Source organism: Octodon degus, unplaced genomic scaffold, assembly GCF_000260255.1.
Source record: "Octodon degus isolate 3935 unplaced genomic scaffold, OctDeg1.0 scaffold00056, whole genome shotgun sequence".
Classification (NCBI taxonomy): domain Eukaryota; kingdom Metazoa; phylum Chordata; class Mammalia; order Rodentia; family Octodontidae; genus Octodon; species Octodon degus.
The window spans coordinates 312,583-326,657 of NW_004524632.1; the positions used below are offsets into that span (position 1 = coordinate 312,583).

General features: G+C 38.7%; 1 protein-coding gene across 3 annotated transcripts in view; it reads right to left on the reverse strand.

The window, feature by feature from the left end:
• The window catches only part of Dmtf1 (cyclin D binding myb like transcription factor 1), a 42,482-nt gene that overhangs the window by 9,570 nt on the left and 18,837 nt on the right, over nucleotides 1-14,075 (reverse strand). For all 3 annotated transcript variants that reach the window (XM_004633577.2, XM_023717909.1, XM_023717910.1), the window contains exons 6-12: nucleotides 13,660-13,774; nucleotides 11,918-11,994; nucleotides 7,102-7,259; nucleotides 5,755-5,787; nucleotides 4,809-4,918; nucleotides 1,506-1,734; nucleotides 236-387 (exon numbers count right to left, since the gene is read on the reverse strand). In XM_004633577.2, coding sequence (XP_004633634.1) covers nucleotides 236-387; nucleotides 1,506-1,734; nucleotides 4,809-4,918; nucleotides 5,755-5,787; nucleotides 7,102-7,259; nucleotides 11,918-11,994; nucleotides 13,660-13,774 — 874 coding nt within the window. The remainder of the gene's footprint in view (nucleotides 1-235; nucleotides 388-1,505; nucleotides 1,735-4,808; nucleotides 4,919-5,754; nucleotides 5,788-7,101; nucleotides 7,260-11,917; nucleotides 11,995-13,659; nucleotides 13,775-14,075) is intronic.

Here is a 14,075-nt window from a genome sequence, read left to right on the forward strand (position 1 = left end):
CAAAATTTATTTCCTCTCCATACTTCATGTAGAAGAACAAGAATGTGTGACAATATCTGTTTTTAGGTTTTGGGAATTAAAAATTATATTAACTCTTCTCTAAAGAAGAAAAAAAATATACAAAAAATAGAACAGAAATAGCGGAAACTGGCTTTGACACTTCTTGAGGCACAGAACTGTAACTCCTCAGGTGTAAACATGGTAACCAAGGGAAGGACCTGAAGTAATACATTACCAGGGAATGAAACATCTTTATGGTTTGCAATCTGCCTTTTGATGGTCCACCATTTACTTCGAAGCCACTGTGGTGAACGGACGCTGCTCCATCCCTCAGCTAACAGATCCCAGTTTATGTCATTTTCATCAGCTACATCAAGCTCTGCTACCCTATAGGTTCAAAACAAGCACATGTTACATGGTGCACTTGGTTCTCCATGAGAGCCCTCCTCTGCCTAAATGACAGCAGCACTGATAAAGGGCATGGCAGGTAAAGACCACAGGCTGATGTCCACTGGCATGGGGAAAGGACTCCATATACACAAGTCATGTTCCGAACCAGCAGCTAAGAAATCCAGTCAGCACAGTCTTTGGTTAAAAGTATAACCAGTGGGCCAAACTGTAAGTGATCAAAAAGTAGACGAAGCACTGGGAAGGAAGGTGAAGCTGCACAGTGTTCCAAAGAGTTTCTTGGAGTGAGTGGCTTTTACTAAGTCAGTTATCTTTGGATCTGAGCTTTTCCATTTGTGAAACAAAAATGCTTAGCAATGCACCACTTATAAAGATGATTAGTGGGATAAAAAGTTCTATTAAGAGCAAAATTAAAAAAAAAAAAAGGCAAAATTCAAAACAAAGTGATAAAACAGCACCAACCAAAAAACAACCAGTAATAGTACAACTAACTTTGAGGTTTTAAATCATTCAATTTCTAGCTTTAGTTGTGATGGCTTTGGTTTTCAGCTGGGAGGCAATGACAAGTCTCTTACTTCACTGTCCTAAGTGGCTTCTTGGTGGTATTTTTTGGCTTATTTGGGCTGCTGAGTCTTAATGTTAAAACCATCAATTTTTAAAATTCCTGGCCCTTCCTGAATGAGTACAAAGAGGGCATTTGGCCTCATCCAGGGTGCAGATGGTCTCTCAGAGCAAGCTTCGCACAGCAGCTGAGAACTTATGGGCATGGAGACTGACAGCCCTCTCCCTGACACAGCCATGTGGTGAAGTGAGGTGAGGCACCTACTGGCAGTGGACATTAAACTGCTACTGCCACTGCCATGCCTGACCTCTGGACACACAGGCCTTCAGCCTCTACGCCTTCAGTCTGGACTTTGCCTGGGCACTAAATCCACTAAAAAGGAACAAACACAAAACAGAAAGAGCTCAAGGTAAAATACCAAGGGTCTAGCACAGAGGCTCTCTACTGAAAGAAAAAAAAAAAACAGGTCCAGGACACCCAGAGGACTGGCAACCACACATGCAGGAGCAGGCAGCTCAGAGAGCTCAGCACACACCTGAGGATAAGGTTGATCTCATCTTCTTTGGTCCACTCCGTGCCCCCACTCTGCTTCCAGTTCAGGTAATTGAGCCACTTAGAACGACACTGCTTCTCTGAGCGGGTACCCACCCGCTCTGCTACTGCAGCCCAGGACACACCCTGCGTGACAGTGTCACCAGGCTCAGTGCTCGTCAGCTCATGAACCACCTCCGCAAGCCTCTTTTCCTCCTCTTCTGTCCACTTCCCTGAAAGAAGGAGATTGGCCAGATGCCTCCCAGCCCTCTCTCCCACAGACCTGGCTTGGCCTGTAGGGAGTACAGTGAAACCCATTGCCACATACAGCTTATTACAGCTTAATTCAAGTGGTCCAGTACTGGGGACTGTGTATATCTACTAAGGCAACAACATCTTACTATCTGCTGAGGCCTCTGTACAAAACATAACTACAAAGAACAACAGTTCTCAAGTCACACTGAGAGCTCCATGGACACAACGTGGAGTTTCACTGATGGCTTCGGGGATATGGAGATTCCTTACCTTGCAGAAATGATGCATTCAGAGAGCCTTTCCTCACTCACAGGAAGGAGCAAAGAGGGTGAGGGGGTGATGCCTAACGATGTCCACCTTTTAGTGAAAGTTAGGTGAGAATACCTTCTCTTCCCACTACCCCAATTCTAGACACCGTGAACAAATGGTATGGTGTCTAATGTTAGTATTTAAGTATGTTTTTATTCCTCCTCCTGTTAAACTTATTCTTGATCGTTTAAAAAAACTGTACCTAGCAAGAGACAGGAAAAGGAATATTGTGGGACTGTCCTGCTTCAAGGTTGTATATGGTGAAATTTTTGGACTTATGTGTAAACATAAGAAATATATAATTCTTTACGCCTATTTTTAAAATATATTCTAATCTTTAAATGTTTTTTATTATATTCTGTAGGGACTTAAAGTTCAACATATCAATACTTGATGAAAAATACCTGTTCCATATTATGCCTAAGATGTTTGATATACAGACAGATAGTGAGATTAAGCTTAACAGCCTAAGTTGTATGGTAATAACAACAAGCTTGTCTTCTGGATGGTTAACAACCTAAGTTTGCAGACCAAAATTAGAGAAAAAGGAGGGCTGCAAGAAAAGCCAACATTTTGGCCCTAGCCTTCTAAGGTCAATTAAGACTCAGGACATATGAGAACTTATACTGTAACATCATGTAACTCAGTAGTATCCCAAATTTTCTGATCAAGATTATGGAGTCAAAGAGGAAAGTGATCGATGATGTAGAGTGTGCCTAAGGAGAGTCACATGGAGAGAAAACATTCTCTCGGGCTTTCACAGAGAGCACATTGGCCAAGCAATGGCCGTGACTCATCCACATGGCTGACACTGACAAAGGTTCTACAATCTGAGGTACAGGATCTCAGGATAAATCCTGAGGGGATTTCACTGACCTTATCAGACCCAAAAGCTACAACTCCTGTTGCATAGGTCCTGCTTTATCTTGGTCTTAACCATTCAGCAGAAAAGTATAAAAACGAAATATAAGAAGTAAAGCCATGCTGTTATGTTGAGCTGCAGGGGACTCAGGTCAACAATTTCTGACATTGCCAGTGAAGCGGAAGACCCAATGCTACTATGGGCTACTAGACTCTTAGAATATTTTGCTGAGTTTACACACCTATAATATTCAAATAACGGAACTTAACAAAAAAAGGGTATACAGATGAATGTCCATTTTGTATCTGTGTATTCAAAGTGGTTAGGATAGATATATAGTTACATTCTCTTAATGAATAGAATGATTTGTTCTGATGGTGTTTGTAAATAGGATATCATGTCCGCATCTTGTACAGCAATTAACCACTGGGAAGAATGTATACAATGTGTTGATTATTGAAACTGTCCTACCAATTTAATTTGAAACTGTCTCACTGCTATTTGTTTATCAATAAAATTATGGGGAAAAAACAAAACAAAACTGTACCTGAACTGAAAAATTTGTTTGAAAACTTCCTTCTGGTTTAAATTTAGTTATTATAAATCAAACCCCCAAAATGTCAAAAAGGTTACATTCCTGCTTCACTGAACAAGTATTCACTGAAAGTGCGTTATATGCTGGCACAGTTCTGCACACTGTGGATAGACAAACTCTGCTCTCCTGTCGAGCATACTATGAAAGGATCAATTCTGAGGTGGTGTTTCTTCAGAAAGAAACCAAAAAATTCTGTCACAGAACGCCAAAGAAAACCAAAACCAGGGAGTGGGATAGGCTCCTCTGAGTCATGCTGACAAGAGCTCTGCACTCACAGTACACACGTGCTGGAATGCACGACTGCCCATCCCTGGTTTGCAGACTAGGCCAGCCATAAAGAGCGACAGAGCTGGGACACTGGTACTCTCAGGCCTTGTGGAGATGGCAGTGTTGGAGGAGGTAAGGGGAGAGCAGTCTTAACTTTACTTCAGTGGGGCAGGGATACAAAATCACACCTTAGGACACCTGCTCTTGGGAGTGAGTACATGCTGTGAACCCTTCAGAGAAGAGCAGGGTGAAGGGAAACTGAGCATCTATCATAACCTGTATTACAGAGGATACAAGGTTAAGTGATAATGGTAGCATCCAGAAAAACTGCTGCTGTCACAGAGGCTTGACGAATGCCATCCCCAGTGCGTTTATGTATTAATATACATCTGCAGTCTGGCCTGGAGACTGAGATATATTAAGTCCCCACTTAGTATTCGAGTTGCCAACTTTCACAGGTGTATGTGTAAGAGTCATTGTTGGCTTACCACCAATTCTTCCAGAATGAAACTTTTTCATAAATTGAGGACTTACTGTACCAATAATTACGTGTTTTTTAAGATGGAAAAACATACTTCAAGTTTGAGATAAGCAAAAACATACAAACCTTTGGAACATAGATTTTTCCTAATTTGGACCTGCCTATCATTCAAGTTTCTCACAGATATGAGCTGATAAACTGTTATTAGTGTAAGTTTAGTGAGATGAGTCTAAATTAAAATTATTTCCCATTTATATAACTCCTAATTACTTTCTTAACTGGGACAGTTGTGGTTGCTACAAAACTGAATCATGCTACACCTTGGGCCTTTGAAACCAGAGACTCTGTTGTGTGAACAATGTCCTTGCACATAAAAACACAACACAGATGTTAGCTGGACCCAAATATTAAGCTGAAAAAGGCACAGTGGGTGACAACATGTGAACTGCAGCGCACACAGTTCTGTTCTCTTTGTGGGCCAGGACTTGGGCAGGTGGCATAGCGCCAAGGTGCACACAGCACCTGGCGTACGCAGTACCTGTGTTGCAAGTGTCCTTCATCAGCCGGCACCGGTCTTTGACGGAAGACGCGCTTCTCCCGAGCGCCGCCCCTATTGTGGCCCAGTCGTTGCCATGCTTTATCCGGAGCCTAGAACAAGAGTCTGCCAATCAGCATTTGGTTCAACTGTTTTCTCCCTCTCAATTTCATCATTTATTCTTCATTCTTCTTCTTCCCACTTGGTTTGGAAGTTGTGGGCAGCAATACTTTGAGAGCCAAAGTTTGAAAGTGTGGCCTTTTATTGGGGTCCACAGTTGTCTGTGGGTGAAAAAAAAAAAAAAACAGGCAGCAATTGCCCTTTTCCTGGGTCAGAGAAGAAATAAGTAACTTGGATATGTGTTCAAAAAGACCAAATTTTCCTCAGATTATGACACCATTTCCCAGGCGAGCCCTGTGCTTCCCTTTGAGCAGACTCCTAACAGCTCTTCCTCACACCCTGCAAAATGCCCAGAGCCCTGTGTCACCAACAGGAGCCCTTCTCTATCTTCTCTCATGGCCCACATCACACATTAAACCATCCTTTATAACCCCACCTTGGTGGAGCAAAACTGTGTTTCTTGAGACGAGCAGCCCTACCAAGGTGGAATAATCTGAAGTCAACCCCAAGTCACCACTTTACATCAGGGCCCCTGGTTTTGATCTTGGTATACAAACACCACAGATTCAATTGTCAGTGCAACCAAAATCAGCATCTAATCTCTGGCACCTCTATTAATGGCCAGAGGACACAATCAGAGAGCAACAGCAGAAGGCAAGATCTGGGTTCTAGGGACACAGCTACTCTGTGCAGGTCTAGATCTGATAACCAAGCTTACTGGCAGAGCTAAATTATTGCTGTCCGCCAAAAATCTCAAGTCTTCAAGTTAAAAATGTTTAAAAACAAAAAGCAAACAACAGAAAGAATGAAAACAAAATTTAAAACTTACTCCTTCAGCTTCTCAATTTCTTCAGGTGTATATCTAGAAATTCAGAGAAAGTTTTTTTTTAAAATCAGTTAAAATAAGGAATGGTAAAAACCTTAATAAAAATGAGGGTTTCATTTAGGGTGCTAAATGTTAGTAAGTCCGCATAAAGTAACCCATTTTAAGTGAAACACTAAAAGTTAAATGCTTCCATTTTCTTAATTAAAAATAGCAACTACTTTTAGTTATCGTAAAATTAAGCACTATACAATTCTGCTTAGGAACACTTAACATTTAAAGCATTTATCTGTTCCAGTGCTGCCTCTTTACTTCAAAGTTAGGTTTCGGCACTCTGAAATTATAATTAATCCATTTTTTTTTTTTAATAAAATGTAGCTAAAAAGAAAAATTTATGGAAAATTCTCTTAGGGCAATGAAAACATTAAAATTCTTTTCATTTCCTGTAGCCAGGCATGTACATCTGATATACTGTTGCCCATTAGTTCAATGCAGCCAATGAAATGTTTTGTCAAACTGTTATTTAAAATTAGGAACAGCTGTTCATTTTTTTGAGCGCAGGTCTCCCTTCTGAGCTCTAGCTGGCCTGAAATTTGCGATTCTGCTTCAGCTTTCTGTGCAGGACAGAACTACAGGGCTGTAGGTACTGTTCTCTTGTTAAGCGCTTGATGGTACATGGAAGGTTTATGAAAAGCTAACAGGTCATCCCTGTTCCTTTGCCACTGTGGTAAGACATATTTAAATCACTTCAACTCTGAGATGCACTCTCATTAGCAGGCTGCTGAAAGCTACAAGGAAAGCTGTAGAATTTAAAAGAGATACTGCTGTCATCTAAGGTTCCCAGAGAGACAAAGTGTCAGTTTCACAAACTAAGCACTACATTGAAGCTTAATGATGCCTGTGCATAAACACTACATATGATGGAACTCTAAACTCTGCTTCTAGAAATGTATTTGCTCTGGTTTTATTTAAAAAACAAACAAACAAAAAAAATCACTGATTAGTAATGCTACACTTGTAAAGTAAGAAAAATACTACCAATGAAGTCAGAGTTCTTTTTAACACTCCTACATATTTAACTACTTGTTCTCTACTTTGGAGCAGACTTTGGCATATTAAGTGTACCAGTCTGCCATTTAACCTAGAGAGGTGATTCAGACTAATTTCTAAATGAGGCCTTATTATAATAAGGGTTCATCATATTCTCAACCCAGACCTAGAGTGTAAGCATAACAATAGTAACTCTTAAGCTGTCTCCAGTTAGGCTTAATTAGACCTGTACTTGAAAACATGACAGTTCTGTTAACTATTTCCCTAAGGAATGAAAACATGCAGCATTACAAGCTTTCATACTTTCCCACATGGTTTCTGTCATCATACATGCGAAGCACTCTTCTATAAACTGCAAACAAAGGCCGGTTCAGACCCCATGCTATAGTCCTGTAGAAATCTTTTCTTTCGTCTTTTGACATCTCAAAGATGATTTCTGTAGCATCTTTTATTCCGCGTGCCTAAATGGGTTACATTTCTTTGATTTAGGGATTTCTGATAAAATGCATGTGGATATACTATGCTTTTAACACTTGTTTCAATGTTAAAGGTCATCGATTACATTTAGCAGAAGAATATATTGCTAATAAAGTCAAATGTAAATATTAAAATATTATAAAAACAATAAAATGACACAGGCTCCAAAAACAAATCATATTAAATTCAATTTTTGTTATTTTCTTTTAAAAATCATTAAAAAGTTAAAGAAAAAAATCATAAGAGTAAAATTATTGGGAATTAAAAGTACTGAAAAGATCAATGAATCTAAAAACTGGTTCTTTCAAAAGATACATTAAGATTAAAATTCAAATAATAAACTTACGGCAAAAATTTTTAAAAGGCAAATATTAGAAATAAAAATGGAGCCTAAATAGTCACTACATGAATTAGAAAATTAAAGAACATTATAAACAATTTTATAGCACTAAGTTTGAACAAGTAAAATGAATAATTCCTAGAAAGTCCATTTACCAAAGCTTTCTTTTCGGTGAAAGAAAATCGAATAACCACAGACCAAGAAAAAAGTTTAATCAGTTATTAATAATCTTCCTATAGTGAAAACACCAAGTCTAGTAACATCATTAACTAAATTCTACCAATTTTACTATTCCCAAATAAAGAAAACAATCAGGTATATTTCACTGGTCTCTTTATCAAGCCAGCACAAGCACCGTAGCAAAAGCAGACCAAGACAGTTGCAGAGAACAATTTCTAGGCTGTGTGCGTTCACTAACACGTTGCACAGCACAGCACATCAAAACCCAGCAGTAATGGGTTATGCACCCCAACAAAGGCAACTGTTCAAAGAGTAAGTCTGTGTCAGTCAGAAAAATTATTAATGTAACCAATCACATCAGTACATTTACAGAAAAAGCACAAAATCTCAGTAGATGTGGAAAAATCATCCACAAAATTCAATGTTCATTTATGATAAAACTCAGCAAATTAGAACATGCTAACCTGATTAATGAAAAATACAGATTGGAAAAAATCATTTGTAGATAATATATGCAGAAACTTGATAATTATACAAAATTGATTTTAAAAGGCATTTTAACAAGGTTGCAAGACATCTGCATTTTTAAGTTTGTAAATATTTTTAAAAGTTCTCTTATATCAGTAACATTAAGAGCACCATGATTATATTTTAGGCATATTCTGAAGGTGTTTTATGGAGAATATAAAATTGATAGAATAATATTAAAGAGGCCTGGGGAAGATAGCCCAGCGGTCTAGGAGCCTGCCTGGCAAGCACAACTACTCTCATTCAATCCCTGGAACTACATGCCATGCCAGCCACCAAAACTAGGCAAGGTGACACATGCCTGTGATTCCAGCACTGAGACAAGATTACTATGAGTCTAAGCTATGTAACGAGACTCTGTACCAAATAAATAAATAAATAAATCTTAAAAAGAAAAAAAAGGATTTTTCATCCTCTGCAAGCTGACTGTAAAGTTTATACCAGAAACTTAAAAGGTCGCAAGAAGAGCTAAGCTCTCAATGAAATGCCCCAGAAGATGGGACCTGCGGGTATTTGTTCCACAGTGCTGGGCATGGAACACAGGGCACTCCACAAGACAGCAGACAACACGTCCCCACTAAGCCACATCCTGGCTCTATACGGCAACTTCTGAAGACAGCATCTCAACGGTATACAGATAGCAAACAGAAGCTAAAAACAATTAGAATACTTAATTTGTCTTTAAAAAAAAAAAGTGGAAGCCTGATTTAGAACAGAACAGACATGGTTGATGGGGAAAAGGACTGACCCAGAACAATGCCAGGATATGGTCATCCACATCAAAAAAGTGGAGACACTAAAGCCTTAACATTCATAATGGAAATAAAATGAGCACAAAAGGCTAGAAAGTTACAAAGTGAGGTTATCAAACATTTATAAGACAACACACTGTGTGTCTTTTATACAGTAAAAGATTTCTTAAACAAGGACACAAGATAACAGTAAAAATATGATAAACTTGAGAGTGAAACAGAGAAATCACTAAATTGGGGGCAAGAAAATTGTAATAAAAGTAACCAATAAATTCAGTATACAACATACATTAATAATGTCTAACTTTCCCTGACACCACATGCCATGCCAGCCCCGGCCTCAGGTGTGCTGAGCTGGTGATGGAGTCTGGGTGTGGTAGCACACACCTGTAATCCCAGCACTAGGGAGGCACAAATCAGGAGGATCACTACGAGCCTGAGCTGTGTGAGACCCTGCACCAAAAAAAAAAAAAAAAAACCCTAAAAAAAATTTTCTAACTAAAGAACTTCATAGGAAAACTAGTAAAGGGGCTAGGGAGATAGCTCAGTGGAATAAGTGCTTGCCTGGCAAATGCTAGGTCCTGAGTTCGATCCCTGGTACCACCAAAAAATAAAAATTAAATTAAAATTAAAAAGATGTAAAAATATTTTTGTAAAAAGGGAAACTAGTAAAAAAAAGTCTTTTTTTAAAAAATGTATTTTTAGTATAAGATCTACAGGATAAAGTCTTAAAAAATTAACTTTGAAAATAATTTTTTTAAAAAAAGTTGGACAAGCATATAAAAATGTTATAAAAATCTGTGCCAATCCTCTAAAATAAATTTCATGTATTGCAAACACATACTCACCAAAATGTTATCAGAGAAATACAAATTAAAGCTATAATGAAATACCATTAATGAAATACCAGCTTGTGAAAATAGCAAAAAACTAGCAAGAACATGTAAGTAACTATTAACTGTGGAATTGGTAACTTGTATATTTGCATAGTGAAATATAGCTAAACAAATCAAGAGGAGATGGGTATCAAATTCGTAACATTGAGCAAAAGCAGCAACTTACATAATACCTTGAGAATGAATATGGGCATTTATATGACATACACTTCAAAGCCAGATAAAATTACAAATTACAAAGATAGGCATTTTAGGTATTTTTGGAATGTGTGAAACTTTACAGGAAAGTCTCTAAATTTTAGAATCTTTTCAGTTCTCAATTATGTGATTTCAAGGCACTGTGATGAATTACAACCACACAGTGAGATGAGAGACTCTTTTGTTTACCAGTTTGTTTTGTTTTTTTTTTTTGTGGCACTTATTTTCACTTATTCTTTAAATACAGAATATACGATGCTTAGTTACAAACTGTCTAAAGTTTAAAAGCATTTTCAGAAGAGCACAAAACAACAAGCATGGTCAAGTGACCCGAGGTCAGGAGGTTGCTCGGGAGCGCCTCCCCCTGCCACTCAGCAGCTCCGCAGGGAGAAGCTACAGATGTGCAGCAGCAGTCATCTGTGTCCAGTACCCCCGTCCCTTGTTCACGCCCCTCCCCTAGACCACTAAGCTGGAGGTTCCTGGTGATCACTTCAGCACCTAGACAAGAAACCTCAATAACCCCAAATCCAGGACTGCTTTTCTCTACCATCTCACCTAAAACCATAGATAGCATTTTCCAGATTTAACTAATGCCTTCATAACAGGTGGACAGCTTTTAATGTATTTCTGGATATATTTTCAGTGTCCACTAATTTTGTTTCTCTCTAAACAATACAGCTAGTGGAAGAACCTTCAAATAAGAATCACCTGAGAAGGCGGTCCTCGTAGAGGGCACTATACACATAAACATATCACACACCAGGAGAATGGTCAAATAAACACCACATCAATGTCCACACCACCTCCAGATGCTACTACGCAGTCTAGCATCACAGGGAAGTCTGCAAAAGACTTCCAGGAGAAAAGGATGGATCTGTCCCTCCAGGAGAAAAGGATGGATCTGTCCCCACTGGCCTCACCTAACTAAGTCCCCAGTTCTGCTTCGCAATTTGAGCTCCTACTACTAAGTCAGGTACAGCCATCATTCTCTGGCCCAGCCTTACAGGCCACACATCTGAACTCGTGCTCTGCACCTCATTCCTCTGCTCGCACACACCGTGCCCTGGTCAGTCCTCTCCACAGACTGAGTTCCAACTCTTGCTCTTCAGAACTCCCCCAGGTGTTCCAACCCCAAGGACACACTCTTCCTTTTCGGACTGGGGCAGTGTAACTCAGGGCCAGAGAGCCTTGTTTCCCTCTTCATCTGTCTCCAAGGGATTGTAAACTGCAGAAAAGCTTACACACGTTAAGGAAATTCTTGTATCTAGTGCCTCAAAATACTGTATTCAAAGCACACTGAACAAGAGAAATAAGCTAGCAAGAAAGAAGCCTGAACATGAGTATAAACTAAAGCCTTTCTACAAAAGGACTCATAAAATACATATTCAAAGAACATGCATACTTTAGGTTTTATTTGAAGTTTTGAGACAGGGTCTCATCATGTAGTTTAGACTAGGCTTAAACTCACAGTCCTCCTGCTTCAGCTTCCCAAGTGCTGGGATTACAATGTGCACTACTATGCCTAGCACCTTAAGACTTTAGATAATATAATTTATGGTCTGACTGAAAAGACAACAAAGCAAAAGATACTGAAGAAACTACACTATAATGATATACTTTAGAATTATTAAACCATAACATATTAATAGGTCACTGTTACAAAAATCAGTGAGCTCCAAGTAAGTCCATATAATACTTATGTATTTTAGGAAAAAAATTAGTGAAAAATAAAAATGTATCACAGATACCTTTAGATAGCGCTCAATATTGTTCATCAAAATATCTATTTCTTCCTTGGACCACATCCCCTGCTTCCATTTATGCCCTTTAAAAGAAAACAAGTATTTTTTTAAAATGTTACTCCGCAAGAAAATTAAAATACCAAAGACTTGCTTTGTGATTATCAGCTGACATACAACGTAGCAAATTTAACTTCTTGTCCATCTGAAATCTGAAAACTCCACAGACGATACTGGTTCTGCAAGCTCTGGTTTTTAGGTAGGAATATAGTTGACCCTACTGAGTAAAGATAATACCAAAGATATTAATATTGTCTTCTTTTATACTTGCAGAAATGTACAACTGCTAGCAAAAAACATAAATATATAAAAATTATTTAATTATAATTATTTCATTATGCTAAAAATATTCTGAAAAACTTGTTCAATAAAAAAGATTTTAGGCTGGGGCGATAGCTCAGCAGTCTAAGGGTCTGCCTGACAAGCACAAGAACCGGAGTTTGATCCCCGGTACCACACCGTGCAGACCACTGAAATTGGGCATGATGGTGCACACCTGTAATTCCAGTGCTGGGGAGGGCGAGACAGGAGGATCACTACAAGTCTGAGCTGCATTTGGAGACCCTGTACCAAATAAATAATGGGTATACAGGGTGTACAGGGTTTCAATGAGTAGATCAGACTCATAGCGATCCTCTTGTTCATAGTCTCCCAAGTGCTGAGATTACGAGCACACGCCACCATGCCTAGTTTCAATCACTGTTTCAACATACCCCAGGAGCAGGGTCAGCACAGCAGGCCAGGGTATCGAACTCCCAGGCCCTGTGTCTGCCTAAGTAGGTGCTTTAATCTGCTGAGCCAGATGGCCGGCTCTAATAAATGTATTTTTAAATTTAAAAAAAAAAAAAAATTCTAGCCGGGAATGGTAGCACATGCCTATAATCTCAGCTACTTGGGAGGCCAAAGGGAGGAGGTCTACAAGTTCAAGGCCAGTCTGAGCAACTCAGTGAAAACTTGACTCAAAATTAAAAAAAAAAAAAAGGAAAAGAAGTTTTACAAGTGAAAGAGCACGTAACCAAGTTTCTAGGGCAAGATAAACATAAGACACTGTACACTGAGTGAACACGGCACTTCCAGGGTATTCGCTGAGAGTAACTGCTCATCTCAGCATCTTCCCTCAAGTAGCTTTTCTACCAGCTCGCTATTTCTCACCTCCCTGGCTACTCTTCTCAGCTTAGCTGCACTATGAAGTAAGCACTGCTATTTTAACCTTCCAAGCTGCTTTCAGACCAAACAGATCTTTGAAAACGTCTGACTTCTAATTCTCATAAGCAGTAACTGTATAGTCTTTCAAATGCCACCTCTATAATCTGTTCGACTTCCTTCCCTCCCTCTTCTTTCCAGGATACTGAGAACTGAACCCAGCCAGGGCTTTTGTTTTAAATTACATCTCTCACCTTTTATTATTCTGAGACAAGATCTCCCTAAATTACTGAGTTGCCGGAGCTGGACTTGAACTTTTGATCCTCCTGCCTTGGTCTCCCGGAGTGCTAGGATTACAGATGTGTGCCACCCCACACATCTGGTTATTTGTTCAAAATTTAATAAAACAAAATTTACTTTGTATCAGAAACAGAAAAACAGTAACAAAAAAACGCTACTTTCTGGGCTTACTGCAAAGTCACTCAAAGAAAAGCCCAACGCAGAACTTTATGATCCTATTTTCTCCATTATTCCCCACTGTGCAGTACCTTTGTTAGTTAGAGAATCCTTATCTTCTTTAGTTGTAAACCACGCTTGGCTAACTGCTGAAACTTCCTCATTGCCCAAGGAAGAGATTTCATCTAGTTGCTCGTTCTGCAAAATCTTAAAAAATATATATAAAAAAATTAACACTTAACCTGTTATAAAAATGTTATAAAAATTAACAGATTCATCTGTTTACAATGCTAAGCATAATAAAACCAATATAGAAATACAAATCCACTTTTTATCTTTTTTAATAGATTGCAAATTGATTATTTACAAACATAAATGAATATAACAAAAATTGTCCAAAATAAAAATGAAGAATTTACAGATCAGTCATAATAGTTCACTGTGTCAAAACCAAGAAACTTACATTCATATAATTAGAATTCTCAAAGTAGAAAGGAGTAGGCAATAA